This window comes from Aotus nancymaae, unplaced genomic scaffold (genome assembly GCF_030222135.1).
Source record: "Aotus nancymaae isolate 86718 unplaced genomic scaffold, 86718_ANA_hifiasm-v0.15.2.pri h1tg000058l, whole genome shotgun sequence".
Classification (NCBI taxonomy): Eukaryota; Metazoa; Chordata; class Mammalia; order Primates; family Aotidae; genus Aotus; species Aotus nancymaae.
The window spans coordinates 46,466,847-46,485,030 of NW_026988472.1; the positions used below are offsets into that span (position 1 = coordinate 46,466,847).

Below are 18,184 nucleotides of genomic sequence, written 5' to 3' on the forward strand. Positions count from 1 at the left end.
TGCTGGGATTACAGGCGTGAGCCACCGCGCCCGGCCTAATAGCACTACATTTTAATCCCTGTTCCTTCAGTGGGGAGAAGAAAGGCAATGACATCTTATTCTGTTACTTGACATTAGGGGAAAGATTTTATAGTTCTACACAGCATTATTTCACCTCCTTTAATGTGCTCTTCAACAGAATGATTTATATCAATGATTATACAGCTACTTGAAAGAAAATAATCACAGTGAACTAAATTTTCAAAGGCCTATACTGTCAGGAGCAGTGTCTTACTTGTGTCTAAAAAGTTAGGAAAGCTTTTCATTAAGCAGCAAAGGAATGACGTCTTGACCTGAATCTAAAGCTCAAGTTTAACTCTACAGTGTCCAATGCTGGAAAATGTTTGTGCAGAATTGAATAAAACGGGGGAAAAAAGTGAAATCATGAAAATGAACCCAGTTTTGTTCAGGCTTTTGTGCAGCCAATTCTTTAATAATTGTCAAGATTTGTAGGTTGCCCCTGAGGTCTGCTGAGTTCGGGGCAGAGTATGGCACTGATGTTGTATCGCTGCAAGCTAATCTCCCACTTCTGAGCATGAGTGGCCATTCCCATACTCTCTGAAACCAGGCAGGCAGGTATTCCAGCTCAGGTATTCTTAATATTTTTCCTCCACAGAAAATGACTGATATTCACATGGGAATACATTGGTTTTTTTGGAAGCCTTATCAGACAACATGGCATGAACGAGATGAACTTGGGTTAGACAAAATTATTTCCCAACAGATAACATACTTACTAGGCAGGTGAATATTTAATATTGGGAATACTAGTAAATTTGTACTAGATTAAGTTTCAAGTGAGTTTGAGATAGAAAATCTTTTATACATTTTAGTAGGTCATTATTAGCAGAAGCAAAGTGTCCCGGCTTTATTACTTTCTAGAAATATGATCCTGGAAAGTTTCTTTAACTCCTCTGAGGCTCACTTCCCTCTTGTGAAAAGGATAATACAGTAGTAGTGTCTTTCTCCTAGGAGTGTCATGAATGTTTAAGGAAATCCTGTTGAGACTTGTACCTAGGGCAAAATGAGCACTCAGTGAATAGTGGCCACTATTCTCATTAATCAAAACACACTTCACAACTAATTGTAGTGTTCTGTCACAAAGAACTGTTAAGTTATACAATTTCTAACTTCTCTTTCAAAGACAAATAAACAAATGAACACAATCAGATGTTAGACATCAGAAGCCATGTGCTTATCCAGGTTTGCTGGGACCTGAAGTTTACACAATTTTGAGTGAGAGCTCTTTAAGAGCATGAACACAAACAATGAATGCAAAATTACATTAGATACAGGGTATTACAAAAGGTCTTTGCAAGTGAAATGCTCTGAAGCTTAAGGGTGGATAATTCAGGATAAATTTGTCCCTGCACAACTTTCTAATGAGCAACCCAAGTATTTTAAGCTTCAGCTAACGACTCCAGTGTGATGAGTTTCTAGCCCTTCACAAGGCAGAAGTCACTCTTTTGGGAAGAATGTTTAGTGGGTAGGCAATATGGATTGCTAATGGATGTGTTCAGTGGTGAGCTAGGATGGGCCAATCCATGCAGAGAAAATGTTTGAGTGATAGAGTACAGCCTCTAGAATCAGCTCAGGCTGTTCTTCTAAAAGCTGCTCTGTGGACTTGTACTGGTCAATGACAGATACTACCAGTGAGAACGTTCCTTTGAGATACATTTCTGCCTGTGCTGGTGGGTCCAGATAGGCTCAGAATCTTCCCTGTGAGTCAATGCAGAGAGGCACATGCCTAGGAAAGGTCCCTGTGTCTGGTCCTGAAAGCCAGCCAACCCAGGCTCTCTTCCTGGCCCTGCAGGGAGCCTCAGGCTTACAAGCTGTTATTGACAGGCTTTTCCCAGTCTGGCCAGAATATTCTATTCTAGGTTTACAGAATCAGTATATACCTATTCATTCCAATTTGAATTATGAATGTAATAACAATGGAAACACCAGAACAAAAGGAATACCCAGGCTCCATTTCCTGGGTTTATATTGAACTAGATAACAACAGCAACAAAGACAAATTAGCACAGGCATGTCAAAAAGTAATGAAGATCCATGTAATATGTTAAAAAGAAAACTGTATGTTGTCATTTTTCAGCATTTGTGTTTTTGATATGTATGTATGTATAAAAATTTGCAGGTCAACAGAAGTTGCCACATTGTTCTCTTTGGGAAAGGATTATCTCTTTTTCTTCATTTATACTCTCTACTTTTGCTACTAAAGTGTTCCTTCTTTGGAAATGCAACTGAAAACCACAATAGGATGACTCCTTTACTCATCAGAATGGATACAATGAAAAACATACATTAACTAAAAGTAAATCATTCCTATGATAAAAAAGATTAAAAAGACAGGCACAAAGTGAATTAACATTTCATAATCTGTAGAGTTGCTAAAAGCATTGTTCAACATTGATTTTTAAGTTCATAATCCCACATATTTCTTTGATATTAACATTGGATTGAATTGAATTCAGTGAAATATCAAGCAAAACACATGAATTCAAATGTTTTGACTGGTCACACATAGAAAGAACAGTTAATATTTAGAAGCAAAACTCAGTAGGCTTACAAATTTTGTAATGTTTTTAAAAAATGATTTTCCTTGGCCAGGCATGGTGGCTCATGTCTGTAATCCCAGCACTTCGGGAGGTTGAGGTGGGCAGAACACAAGGTCAAGAGATTGAGACTATCCTGGCCAACATGGTGAAACCCCGTCTCTACTAAAAATAGAAAAATTAGCTGGGCGTGGACTCGCACACCTATAGTCCCAGCTACTCGGGAGGCTGAGACAGGAGAATCACTTGAACCCAGGAGGTGGAGTTTGCAGTGAGCCAAGATCACGCCACTGCATTCCAGCCTGGTGACAGAGTGAGACTCCGTCTAAAAAAAAAATTTTTTTTCATTTAAAGTCCAGCAATTTGTTAAAAAAGATTTATAGATGTTTATAATAGAGGCTCCTATTAAAATTTTAAAGACATTAATTTTTTTAAAGGACAAGACACATAATGGCATGTGTTGAGGAGAGGTGGAAATGCAATTGGAATTCTCACACGCTACTGTAAGAGAATGAATCGGTGCCAACACTTGGGAAAACTGGAAATCAATACTAAAACTGAGCCCATAAAAAATGCCTTTTGTCCCAACAATTACACTCCTAGATATGTACCCAACACAAACACACAGACATATTTACCAAATGGCATATAATACGATGTTCACCTCAGCACAATTTGTAATAGGTCATCATTGGAAATGACTCAAATGTCTATCGACAATTTAATGACTAGGTAATTTGTGGTATATTCATTCAGTAGAATTCTATAACACTGAGAATAAATGAACTAGACCTAAGTGCCATCACATTGATGAAACTCACAAACACAGTGTTAAGTGAAAGAAACTAAATATAAAAGAATACATGCTATATGATTCCATTAAAGTTTGAAAAAGGTAACACTAATCTGTGATGTTTGAAGCCAAGATACACATCAGTCCCGGCTGGGTAGTGGTGCCAAGGAGGCATGACAAGCTTCAGGTGAGCGAGTAAAGCTACGTGTCTTGTTCTGAGATATAACTGCAAGCAAGCGTGTGTTTACTTTATGAAAATTCCTTGATTTGTTCACTTATGACTTACCCATTTTTCTGTTTGTTACACCTTAATAAAAAGTTTACTTTAAAATGTTCCCTATTTTTTGAAATGATGGAGTTCGTACTTAGGTTGACCCTCAATTGAAAGAAAAATGTCCAATACTGAAATCGCCAAGTCTGTGAACTGTTTATCTACAGGCTGCTGAGGAACTCAAGCATAAAGAACCAAGTCACATATTCCTCTATTTTTAAGGGGAGAGGGCCTGTGCCAATGGGGCAATGAAGTAAGTTACCAGAAACGGTGGCTTTAGAAATAGAGGGAAGATCTACAAGTTTTGTAGAACTCTCCATTATGCAATGCTTTCTAGAAAGAACTGTAGCATAAGCACACATTATAAGCAAGCACATCTTCTCCAAACGTTTTATTTCTTGCCATCCTCTACTTTGTGCACACCTTGCTCTGTCATTTTGTACCTTCTTTCAAGGGTTTAATCAATAGATTTTAAAACACTCATTCTAAAGCGACTTTTCATGAATCTTTTTCTACTCTGAGATTCTCCTTGCTCACCTCCAGTTTTCATTTCCTGTCTCTTGACCTGTCTTTAACTTATTACAAAGTTAATTTGAAATGTCTAACCTGTTTCAACGTTCAGTTCATATCAGGGTAGTTTTAATCAAAAACATTTTGAAAATTTAATTAAATATGAGACAGTTTATCTCAGCCCTCTATTGTAGTTCCAAAACAACTTTCCTTTTCAATAAAAATGAGGTCACAATGACTGAAGCAGATGTTAGACCCCTATGAACAATTCTCACAAATGAATCTGATGCTTTATCTTCTGAAATCTGGTCAAGAAAACAGGCCAGAAGTTTTTCACTTAAGACCAATACAACCGTAAAGGAAATATAAACTTTGAAAAATAGAAAAAAGTGCTCTTTCATGTTTTTTTAATTATGAAAATTAAAAGGCCTGTAGTATAAAAAATAACAGGAAAATAAAATCCTACAGGATAAAGGGAATAAGGAATCAAAGGAAAGTGTTTATCCCTCTTTCTTGTTCCATACTTGAATCATACAGCTATATAATCTGCTTTCTTTGTGTTTTGCTGCTGATAATTTGGATATATCATAGTAATTTTTTGTTCTTCTAGTAGTTACCTTTATTAGTGTATTATACGTTCAAACGTCTGTTTCATCTGTTACTAATTTCAGACAGGGTCTATTAACAATCAACTCTAAGAGAAATCAATGCACATAGCTTCCTCTTAACTCCCCGTCCTGCTCCACTGTCAATTTCGATTTGCTATATTATGTTTTATGTTCCTCACTGGTTATCCTTGAATTTTTCATCCCTTCATTTATGATAAAATTTAAGCCTCTATTGCTTCATATATTCATTGTAGGCAATATCTTTTTACTCCTGACTATGAAATATGAGGAAATTCACATCCCTAAATGTCTCCCACATCCTCTCCTGCCATGAAATTTTGTTAATTATGTTATATAAATTATTGAATTATTAATGACCCATTAGGAAGACATACAATATTTGCATTCTCTTCTGTAATCCTACTTCACACAATTGGTTAGACCTTTGATTAAACTGGACATAGTACTCATTTCAGCTTCTATATTAATTTCTTGTTGAAGAGATCTCGGAATCAAGGTTTTTCTTTCAAGAGACCTCATAAATGTCATATTCAGTTACATGCTCAAAAATATCTCTTTTTTGCCTTTCTACTGAATGGCAATTTGGCTGAGCATAAGAGTCTTGGCTTTTGCTGCTCTCTTCCCGCGACATCATAGCTGTTAGGCTACTCAAGTCTAGGCTTAGAATCCTATGGAGGACTCTAGAGGGAGCCATACTAACCAACCTCCCTCCCCAGGTGACTTGTTTTTGATCACGTCGGGACTTACAGGATTCTGTATCCTCCTCACCATTTTCAGTGGAAATAGAAGGCCTGCCTATGGTTTGTGGGGAAGATTTGTGCATGTTTGTGAAGATTCCATGTTTGAAAAACTGTTTCTTTCCCTTCGACTGAGATAAACTTCTGCATAGCTGAAACTGCCACCCACTACTTCCCTCCACACAACCCCTCTACCAGCCAGCCCAGTCTGCTGCAAACACTGAATGTCTGAGTGATCCCTCCTTCAACCTTACCTCACCATGGCTCTCTAGGGGGGACAGAGACATCCACACCTGAAGCCTACTCTTTCAGGATCACTTGCTGGGCCTTTCCTATCTGCCTCCCCCATTTAAGGAGCTCTCCCTTTTCTTCTAGCCCACCGTGTTTAGGCTAAATATCATTGTGACAATTCCATATTGAGGTTGGTAGCTTTGGGTATTAGTTTGACAAACTTTTATAGCTTGCTTCCTTGGTTTCACTAAAGATGGAGTTTTTGTTTTGCATTTTTCGGTTGCTGTTTCCCATTACTTTATGAGGGGAACGTCATAACTCCAACATCTTTAAGCAAATTTCTCCATTATTCCATTTACAGAAGTGTTGGATTCCAGAAAGCGAGACTAGCCTTAGCCTATAGACTATGGTCAAAGCATGTTTTTTAAATGCCTTTTTTTTTCCAGGTCTTCTGGACAACGAAGGCTTATTCAAGGTCCACTTTTTTTTTCTGGAAGCATTTCCTTCAGCATATGCTTATTGGAAAGAGGGGGACCCAGGACAAGTGTTTTCAGTTCTCGTTGGAAGTGATAAGAAATTACCTGGGTCCTCCCATGCACTTTACCTTTGGCCACTTGGAATTCCCAGGGATCCCCCATTTCTTCTCTCTTCTAGTATGAGAAATGAAATTGCAAAGCAGCCTTATTCTCTGCCTCCCTCTCACTCATAGACATATGACAGACAGTAAATGCTTCTCTGAGAGTTTCCTTTACTTATGGCCTAAGTAAGCTCAGAGGCTGACTTCAGTGGATGGAGAATGCCGAACATCTAAACAGGGTCATCAGCTGATTGCAACAAAAGCTTCATCAGTGGAAAATCTACAATTTCATTTCCAACCTTTTATTGTTGTTAAAATAAGTTGCTGACCACTCAGTGTAAGGGTTTGTAACCGTTTTTAAATGATGATGTAGAAATAATTTATGTTATCAGCTCTCATCAATTTAATTTAGTGAAATCTATCCTTAATGCTTCGAGAGTTCCTGCTAAACAACTGTTCATAAAGTAGATTTCCCCAGCAGGAAAAAATAAGTTCAATATATAGATATCAAATATATATTTACATATAAAATACTGCTTCAAATGAAAATTGATGGTATTATTTTAAATTACATCATTCTGCTTGGAAAAATTTACAATAATAAAATATATTATAAAATATCTACATATATAGTAATACAACATTTATAAAAACAAAATAAAAAATAAAACTAAATACATTTCACTGTAATATTTAAAAATAATGACTTCCACTGTGATGGACAACTTAAATGAACTGATACTATCTTAAATGATAGACTAAAATTCAATATTGTGACATTTCTATGAAATAGAGTGAGTAAAAATTTAACTATTATTTGCTATTGGTTAATATTTCTTCTGAAAAATATCACCTATGCTTTCATCTGTATAATTAAACTAATTGTTGGGTGAAAATTTTATATCAATATTATAAGGTACTTTTAAAAATTCAAGGTCAGGCATTGTGGCTCATGCTTGTAATCCCAGACATTTTGGAGGCCAAGGCAGGGGAGTCATTTGAAGCCAGGAGTTTGATACCTGTCTGGGCAACATAGTGAGACCTCTACTAAAAAAAACATTAGCCCAGCATGGTGGTATGCACCTGTAGACCTAGCTACTCGAGAGACTGAGGCAGAAGGCTCACTTGAGCTCAGGAGTTTAAGGCTGCAGTGAGCTACGATCGATCATGCCACTACACTCCAGCCTGGGTGACAGAGCAAGATCCTGTCTCAAAAAAATTAAAATAAGAATTCCAGATATTATAAGATGATAAACAGTGACAGAATTCTTATAACAAATGGCCATGGAAAAGATTAAATATATAAAATATTAACGACATATTGTAGAAAGAATATCAAATTTATCTAGCCTGCATTTCTGTGCCCAAATCAGCAGAAAGGAGCTTTTTTTCTTCAATCAGATTATATAATTAAACACAATATTCCCAACCAGGCTGAATCACCATATTATCACAACCACCCCCAATTAAGCACAAGAAAAGAGAATTATACAACCACTTTTGTGGCAATGAAAAATATTACTCATGTTAACTACTTGTCTCAGAAGAGTGGATAATAGATTCCACATAATTTCATATCCTATTTGTAAATGCCAATTCTACTGGTATGAATTAGTAAAAATGTCTTTTAAGATTTAAGATGACTTTTTAAGAGAAGGGGATATTATTATCATATTATTTTTGGAAATAATGAAAGCATCCATTTGAATCAGTAAAAATTGTAATTGGTACCCTCCCTCAACAAATAAAGGGGTAAATCAAGAAGGTGACTGGAGAATAAAAAAGTATGCTCCATTTTTGGCAAATCTAGTCAGCAGACTGCAAATTATTTGTAAGGGGTGCTAAAAGCAGTGGCATATGTACAGAAGGTATGCTGGGAAAAATGGGAGGGAATATACTTATATCATTATTAATAATCTACACAGTGGTTCTCTGGAGTAGGTATTACTTTGCCAATGTTACATATATGGCAATCTAAGCAAACAAATTATATAAGTTTGCCAAGGTTTCAGCAGGAATGATTGAGAGAATTTGAACTTCAGCCCAGAACTCTCTCTAAGCCCGGTATTCTCAGAGCGTTGTCTATGATATATTCCACAATTCCCCAAAATAACAATTTCAGATTGGGTTCTCCCTTCCTCTCCTTTATTTACATAATCCCAATGCAACCTATTTTTTTTCCTGCAAAACACTGTCATCCCAAGAAACACTTTCCACTTATTCCCTGGTGAATCATAATGCTATTTCATTCATGATTTCCTATTAACCATCAGCTTGCCATCCCAACAACATACCGTATCTTATCTTTGCTCACTAGTTTGTTTTTCTACATCTGGCTTCAAAATTTGGGGTAGTTTAAGTCAATTACACTAGTCTTTATTGAGCATTTACCCTTCCAATATACTTTAAAAAATTTAGAGATTTTAAAATTCTCATACAAAAGGTATTTCAAAGGCAAAATCACATCTCAAAGCTTAAGAGTATTTCTTAAACCAATGCTTTTTTTTTTTTTTGAGAGAGAGTCTCACTCTGTCAGCGAGGTTGGAGTGCAGTGGCACGATCTCAGCTCACTGCAACCTCTGTCTCACAGGCTCAAGCAATTCTCCTGCCTTAGCCTCCCGAGTAGCTGGGATTACAGGGATGTGCCACCATGCCTGGCTAATTTTCGCATTTTTAGTAGAGACAGCGTTTCACCATGTTGGCCAGGCTGGTCTCAAACTCCTGACCTCAGATAGTCCGCCCACCTTGGCCTCCAAAGTGCTGGGATTACAGGTGTGAGCCACTGCGCCCGGCCTTAACCATTGTTTTTTATGAATTCTAAGGAAAAGTTATTCTTGGGCTCTTTGTCAAATTCCTAAGCCTTAAGCACACCATATATTGTTGTATTTTAAAGAGCTAGAGAGATTAATAATGTTTTATGAGATGTGAATAGATTTAGAGTTCAATAAAGTACAGAATTAGCAGGATTGAACTATACTGACTCAATTAGTGACAAATTAGATTTGCTACCATCCCTCCCAATCTCCCAGTATCCACAAATCATGTGTTCATATCACAAAATGTAGGCTGATCCAGCAGGGAATTGGCAGTGGGTAATAAAAATCAGCAACGTGAGGAATTGCAAAGATTCCCCAATTCTCAAAGCGTTCACCATCATTAGCCCTGGTTGACAGTTCTATCCATGTTTCTCTGGATAGGAGCCCAGTACCACCTGAGCTATTGCGAAAGTTAATCAGCCTTTCTGAATTTGCTAGAAAAAGGGTTAGAGGTGCAATTGCTAGAAGAAAAGGAAGTGTCTTCTTAAACTGATGACAAAATAGATTTGAAGGGCAAGCTCACATGCGTCCATAACCACGCCGTAAACCCTCACCCATCTCTCTCACAATCACACATTACAGGAGAAGAGGGACTGCCTCCTTTTACACAGTCCACCCACCTACCCATCCATCCACTCATCCATCTATCCATCCATCTACCCATTCACCCATCTACTAATTCATCCGTCTATCTGCCCACCCATCCATCCATCCATTCTTTCATCTGTCTGTTCATTTATCCATTCATTAATCCATCTATCTGTCCATCCATTATCCATCTACCCTCTGAATGCCCAATTGGGATGAGATCTGGAATTTCATGTACTCATTTTTTACCAGGTTTAACTTTTATCTTTGAACAAACAAAAACCTTGAAGTAAGTTTGAATACTATTTTTTCCCTGCTTTGTGTATGCTTAGAGAGGGGGGCAAGGACAGGTAAAGGAGAATTTTAGAGTTAGTGTTATCTCCCCTCCCCACTATGGTGGATCTGGGGAGATCTCCATACACTTGGATTTAGCACTTTCCATCTATTGAAGCCTGCAAAAACAACAACAAAAAGCCAGAAACAGACTCCAAAGAAAGTCAACACAACTCATCTGGAAAGGTCAGTGAAATTATATAAAAAGATAAATGCTCTTTGGTTAGGAATCTGCTGTATATGATTTATTAAATGGGGCTCAGTACTATTTCAATAATTAGCATTATAAAATCCATATTTTCCTGACAGGGTCAAAGCATTAAAATTCATCCTCTCTGACTTCCTAATGCTGGTGAATAATAAATAAAATGGGTTTGTTTTGACAAGAACTGCAAATGGGGATGCCACTGGGGAGACAGAGAAGAGGTCTATCTAATGTGATATCAAAAGATTTTAAAAAGTGGGAGGAGGGTCTGCTGGCTGAGAGAAAGGAGACGAGAGAAGAAATGGAATTTAAGCAGTACTGGAGGGAGTGGGATTTGGAAAACAGAGAAAATTTAATGATTATTAGGGGAAAGTTTTGCAGTAAGATATGATAACCCCCACATCTCACACACATGCACATCGTATGATACCAAGACCTTCAGCAAAGACCCACATTGATTTTGCAAGGCTTCCTGGGGTTGTGTTTGTGTGTTTTGTCTTTATTTTTTGAATGGTGCAGCCTACTGAGGTGAGCCTTAGGCAAAAGCAGGCAGTCTAGATAGACACCAGTGATGTGCACTAAGGGACTTGAGAGTGAAAAACAAAACAGGCACTAACAGAAGCCAATTCAAAGCCCATTTGGGGCAACTGCTCTTCCAGACAACTTTAGTTGCACAGTACCTTTTCCAATTCCAAATTTAATTAAGGGAATGCATACATTAATAAAACACCAAATAACAGCTTCATGATTTCTCTGGCAACATATGATACTGCTTAGAAAAGAAAATGATGACTTTAGGACATAAATACAAAAGGGAAAACCTACTTTCAAGTTTTGTACATGAACTTAGTAACTATGAGGCTACTGTTGAGGTCATGCTGCCGTACTGATTTTCTCCCAAGCAACAGCAAATGTGGAGACCAATAAATAAGCGTCATCAGCACTCACAACCTCAAGCTCATGATAAATCGTATGCAAGTAAAAAACGCTGATGTGAGAAAAGGGGTCAGCGACAGTTTCACGTATTAAAAAATATATTAACTATCAAATAATGAATACAGACAAATGGAATATGCTCCCGGTAATCTCCTGATCAATCCTGACCTGTTCTCAGGAAGAGGTGAGTGGTTTTTCATCAGCTCTCTTCTCTTCATTTCTCTTCCCCTCTAGACATCCCTCTTAGCAATTTCAACTCTCACATCCTTGGAGGTGACTCCTAAGTACATTTATAGCCCTGACCTCTTTCTTGAGTTCCAGACCCAGATTTCTAACTGACCTGCTGGGCCCAGTCAGATGGATGGCCTGCTGACGCCTCCCTATCAGCAGTGCCAAAATAGAATTCATTCACCTGGGCTCTGCTGGATTTCCTCTCTTTGTGAATTAGAAAATCAAAGCACAGAGGCTAATCCACCAGTCCAAGATCACTCAGTAACCAGTAATGGACAGGGTCAGAATTTGAACTCTGAGTTCCTACTTCGAAGCCCCATCCCTACCTCATTCATCTTTCTCCTTTTCACTGCTACCAGCCTGCCATCAATTGACTATCTCTCCAGTGGAGTGCCACATGGACCTCAGCCAGTCTTTTCTCCCCAAGTCACTTGTCTTTCTTTTCCTTCCTTTCCCATTCATGGGTCCTCACTCGTGGGTCTTGAACTCTGATTACATCATTTCGTTTCTAAGTGATAAAGCATCATCACAGTTATACTTACGGCCTTGGGAACCAGGCTTCCTCATTTGAATCCCAGCTCTACCTCTTACTGGCTATGTGATTCTGGGCAAGTTAATCTCTCTGTATACTTGGTTTCCTAATCTGTGAAATGGGAATGGTGACACACCACCTCATGATGTGGAATAAATGAACTGATATGTGTAAAGTGGACACATGGCTAGTGAGACATCAAGATCTGCTAAATGAATTATGAATTAATTTTCTTAGTTTGGTCTTTGCAGCTCTCGATAAGGTGACCCTTAATTCCTTTAACCCCATTATGTCATACATATGGCTTTCCTACCAGGTTGATCTGACACTGCTCCACAAACATTTTCTTTCTACTTTCCTGCTTCTGTCATTTTTCCAAATATTTCCTTAGCTTGGGATGGCCTTCCCAGTGTTAGCTTGTCATTCATAACCAAGCTCTAATGTCCTCTTCTCAGCTAGAGTTTACCACACCCACCCATGACCCCATCAAGGGCACTGGTTCCAGATCATGCTCTCTGTATTTGAATTTCCTGCTCTTTCACTGATAGTTATTACCCTGGGAAAGTCACTTAACCTCTTCATGCCTCAATTTCTCAATGGGGATTAAAATAGCACCTTTTTCATAGGGTCTTGATTGCCAAACTATGTACGCTAGGTGTAGAGAACTTTGAACATCACCTGGCTCAGAGAAACATTCAATAAATACTAGTAATTGCTTACAGAAATATACCTATTTGCTTTCTGATATGTCTCCCTCTTTTAGATTATGGAACCCTAGAGACAAATGCTATTTTACTCCCTTTACAGTGTCTTATATTGTAGCTAGCTCCAAGTAAGCATCACCAAAAACAAAATGTTTGTTGAATGAATAAACATCAGTCAACCCATCAGCCTTAGTAGTTACAGTATACCAAATATATGGCTCAGGTTCACAAATCTGATCTCTCCTACTGAACATCAATTCTAAAAGATACAGGAGATTTGGCAAAATGCAGAGGCAGAAATCAGTATTTTGGCAATGAATTTCTTTTTTTCTATTTAGCGTTTTTCTCCTACAGAATTAGGCAGAAAGCAATTCTCTGTGAGCTTCTAGTTCTGATTAACTAAGGTGATCCTGAGCTTTTTGAATTTTAATTTCAAGAGCCACTAAAATATCTGAAAAGGGACATTTTTTAAAAGCTCCTTGAATCACAGGTTGCTCATACACTTTGTTGGGAGACACAAAATAACATAGAACTTTGTGGAAGAGTCATAACAATAGTCAACCAGCAAAAATCAAACGTAATCGAATATTAAGAGCTCAAGCTTTAGAGTCAGAGTTCAAATCTTGGATCTGTCACTTACCAGCTGTGTGACCTCATGCCACTGAACTGCTCTGTGCCTCAGTTTCCTTAACTGTAAGTGGGGACACTAATGCCTGTCTCATAAAACAGCAGAGTGCCTGAAAAATAACAAACACTCAGTAAATGGTGTATGTTAATAACAATAACAACGGCAACAATAACAATAGTTTGGGAAAACAAATTTGATCTTTCCTTTAGCGTCAGTAATCAAGATGCAAAAGCCCTCATGAATTAGAAAGCAATCACAATTTGAGTTCTAATAGAATCAGTAACTTATCCATGAAGAAAAAAAACACATGGTACAAGATAGGGCAATATTTCATTAAGCTTTTTTCCTATGCATCATTGCTTTCTGATCGATGTTTTCGATATATTTCCTAAAATGACACAATTCTGAAATATTACTGCATGCCTTGAAGGTAAAGGGGAATGCTCTGAGAGAAAAGTTTTTTGAAGAATGGTCCCAGCTCCAGAATTGAAGGCTAAAATAACTTGAAACATTATAGCCTCAAACTCAGTCATTTTAGACATTTTTTAAACTGACTTGAAAACAAAAAGAAAAACAGAAACTCACTAAACTAAACTGAGCTGAGAACTGGAGGCCTGAAATTTATAAATACAGTGAAGTTTGTAATTTCCCTGAAATTAAGGGTGAATCAAGTAAAGAGATTCCCAGTCCTCACGCCAGGATGCTGACAGTAGTAAGTACTTAAGAATTCAACTGACATGACTGGGATACCTGACTGTAGTCAAGGGGAGACAAAAAACTGAAAAGTCACCTCATTGAAACAGCTCATTTGGTAGACCATTAGTTACACAGGTGAACATTTGTAAAATGGGAAGCAACTAACAAAGGTGAGAAAAGTTTGGAGTCCATTGAAAAGTCAATGTTGATGTCAAAATCAAAACCCTAGAAAACAAAATGACCTAAAATAAAGGTCTACAGACTACATAAAAATAATTTTTTAAAACTATAAAGTATGAGCATTTTGAGGAGAGAAATTGTACAGACCTTGCCTTACTAAGGTAGGGGACACCGGCCAACCTAACACAGAGACAATTTGTCACATGTACTTCTCAGCTAAGGCCTCAAGGTTCTCAGAGATCCTTCAGAACTGTAATAGTTCTCTTTGATAACCCTAGTTGGCCTACTAAAGGACAAACTGCCTACTTTGACCTCGTTCCCATCAGTTTCCCCCAAAATGTGCATCGACATTCACTGTTCCCAAGCTGTTTTTTCTTTGTCTCCTCTCTCATATAAAGTCAGTTTTTGCCTTCTTTATTCTTTGATAATACTTCATAGACCATTTTACTCATAACTAAATATGCATGCAAATGATTAAACATGTCTGAAAAATGCTGAGTATTGAAATGTTGTATTCACCTCCACTGGAAAAACTGACATTTATGCAGTGGTTATTAACTTTTATGATACCATCAACACTGTATTGGCGTAACAAGGTTGTAATGAGCCTAAGCAATACTTGGCAATCTGAGAACCCAGTTCTTGAGTGCCACTGATGGGAAGCCTGTTGAAGATGGCACAGAAATACTGTGAAACTGCAATCTATCAAGAAGAACAATTCTCAGGAGAGGTTGGAATTAACTTTTAAAATGCGTAGAAGGAAAATCCCATTTGCCATTGAGTGGTACGATTACTATCCAAATTTGTTTATTAAGAAATATCATTGGCCTGGATGTGGTGGCTCACACCTGTAATCCCAGCACTTTGGGAGGCCGAGGCGGGTGGATCACAAGGTCAGGAGTTCCAGACTAGCCTGGCCAATATGGTGAAACTCCGTCTCTACTAAAAATACAAAAATTATCTGGTCGTGATGGCGCATCCCTGTAGTCCCAGCTACTTGGGAGGCTGAGGCAGAAGAATCGCTTGAACCCAGGAGGCAGAGGTTTCAGTGAGCCAAGATTGCACCACTAAACTCCAGCCTGAGCAACAGAGGGAGACTGCGTCTCAAAGAAAAGAAAAAAATCATTAAACTTTTCCAACGATGCTGTGGTATGTAAGCAAGAAGTTGGTCAGGCTATGCCTGATCTCTTACTTCATACTTTCCCAGGAATGCTGAAAGAATGAAATATGCCTCAAACTAAAGAACTTGCAAACTGTGTACCTGAACATGGACAGTAGTTTGACATAGGTTAGCCAGGACTAATGAGAATGTCACCAGTGAGGTTAAAGATGTAAAGAGTAAAGAATACACAATGATGTAAAACATCAAGGCATGAAGGGAAGAACAAAGGAACAAACAAACAAAAACAAATTTCATGTAGTTAAACTATGGTAAATACACAGAAACCTAGTATCTATAAATGATCATATGCATCCTGTCCTAATATGAGAAAAATGCCTTGGAACATTCAAAAAACATGATTTGGGGTTCAATAAATTAAATTCGTCTATATTGAAATCATGTAGAATTAAAAAATTCCTTAAAAGTGACCCTCTCTAAAATAAGACTAAACTAAAATGTTCTGCTCCAAGATGGATGTTCAGCCTGGATTGTAGCGCTTAATTCTTTACTGACAATCTCTCCACCCCCAAGCTCCTTCCCTCCTGCTGCCCTTCTCTTAAAATGCTTTAACCCAAACTGAAAAACTTTTTGACACTTAAGGAACTTTCCACATGCTCTGTTCTCAGGCCAAAATTTCCTTTCCTCTACACACTAACTGGTGAATTCCCACTTACCCTTCAAGATCCAACATGGAACATAGGCAACGTGGGCTCTGGAGTGAAGTGGACTGAGATAGAAATCCTGGCTCTACCCGTTTAGACATTTGCCCTGGTACAAGTTGCTTAACTTCTGGAAACCTGTTTCCTTATTTATAAAAAGGAAATAATGATGCTATTGATGGTTGTTGTGAAACTTAAATACTGCACCAACTGCTTGGCCAAAGCTCCTCCACGTAGTACATATTCCACAGCTGTGTCTTCCCTTCTAATGGCTTAACTTGGGCAACATTAAGCAACCATCCCTAAATTTCTAAAATATTTTGTATCCACTTAAGTACCTATCAATTTGTACTTTTAAAATCATGTCTGTATCCCCCAATAGTGTGTAAATTGTTTCAGACAAGAGACTGTTTAATCCATACTTGTATTTGCATTACACCGACCAAACTGATTGGCACATAGGTGCTCAATCAATGCCTACAATGGCTGCGCCATCGGTGTTTACTGAATGAATGAATGGTTGAATGATTATTTTCAGTTTATAAATCATAGGGGGGAAATTCAGAAGATGTGATAAGTCTCCTTTCAAGCGGCTTTTCATCTCCCTTTTTTTTACAGGACTGTGTACTGTCTAGGACACAGATCTACGACTAGGCGAACCTCTGCACATGAGCACTGCTATGGCCTGAATGTGTCCCTCCAAAACTCATGTTGACATCTAATCTCCATTGTGTGATATTAAGAGGTGTCACCTTTGGAAAGTGATTAAGTCATCAGGGTCCTCCCTCATAAATGGGATTAGCATCCTAATAAAAGAGGTTGAAGGAAGCTCCCCTTCACACTCTACCATGTGAAGACAGTGTTCCCCTCTTCCACCATGTGAGGGTGCAACAAGAAGGCACTATCTTTGAAGCAGAGCAAGTCCTCACCAGATACCCAGTCTGTTGGCATTTTAATCTTGACTTCTCAGTCTTCAGAACTGTAAGCAACACATTTGTGTTGTTTATAAGTTAAGGTAATTTGTTATAGCAGCTTAAATGGACTGAGACAAGTATACATGCCCTTTTCTCTTTGCTTCTAAGTCAAATCAAACTAAATGCAGAATGAAATAATATTATTTCATGAAGCTAGAATGTAACATCAGAAACTAACAGTAAAACAATCTAACCATATAAAAAACTATTTTCACCTATTGCCTTTTTTCTAATGGTCAGTCTTCCTCAAGGTTCATTCTGCGAAGCCACAGTTGACCTCACAATCCATCCTAAGTGGAGTGGAGAGTATAAATCATTGCTGGAAAGCACCTCGACAGTCATTAAGCTTAAAAGCATATTTGGTTATTAGAATACCTAATAAGGAAAAAAAAGTCCCTGGCCATTTCCTTATCTTACTTGATCTAGATAGTTCATAAAAAATACTTCATTTCTTCAGTCTCACATTCCAAACAAATTTTATAAACTAGACACTTAAAATATTACACAGTATAGTCCTGAAATATGTGTGCATCCTTTATAAATCCTAAATGTAGTTTTCCTCATCAGGTACATGTGATTTCTCTCTGGATCCTCAATTAACAGCTCTACATAGCCCACTATTCCTGAACAATGACAGTAATGATATCTTTTTACTTAATTTTTGCAATTTAAAATTATTGAGCTAATAAATATACAGAAAAGTCTCTTAATGAACATTTGGCTACAAAAAGATCATCTTTAATTTTGGCATTAATCATGAGGCTAGGAGTGTATACTGCATGGATTTAATGATAATTTGGGGTTGAGTTTGAATTGCTGTAATTGCTTCCTTGTTGGTCAAAGTGTCTACAGATTTCCACTCATTTATTCTATACATCCTGACCTCTTAAAACTCAACTTTTTCTACAATGCTCACTTGCTTCCTCCTAAAAAACACAAAAATATATCATTTTCCAGCGTTCAGTCCCACTCAAGCCCTGCCAGCATACTCCCCTAATATTATCCAATTCAAACCTGCTACTCTGCCAGACCACTTTTCTTGGTTCACTCCACTGCTCCTCTTCATCAAAAGCTTGAGCCGCCAAACACACTGTTTGCCTTTTCAAATCCCCTTTTCCTGTCCTTGCAGCTAAACAGAAAAGCTTCGCTTTGAAGTTGGACATTTTTCCTGAACCAGCTGTGTGACCTTTCAGAC

General features: G+C 37.9%; 1 protein-coding gene across 11 annotated transcripts in view; it reads right to left on the reverse strand.

Annotated features, from left to right (window-relative positions):
* The window catches only part of FRMPD4 (FERM and PDZ domain containing 4), a 900,683-nt gene that overhangs the window by 378,564 nt on the left and 503,935 nt on the right, over nt 1-18,184 (reverse strand). For 3 of the 11 annotated variants that reach the window (XM_064364516.1, XM_064364519.1, XM_064364517.1), the window contains exon 2: nt 13,331-13,427. The exons of the other annotated variants lie outside the window; for them this stretch is intronic. In XM_064364516.1, coding sequence (XP_064220586.1) covers nt 13,331-13,347 — 17 coding nt within the window. In that variant the 5' untranslated portion in view covers nt 13,348-13,427. The remainder of the gene's footprint in view (nt 1-13,330; nt 13,428-18,184) is intronic. 11 annotated transcript variants of the gene reach the window in all.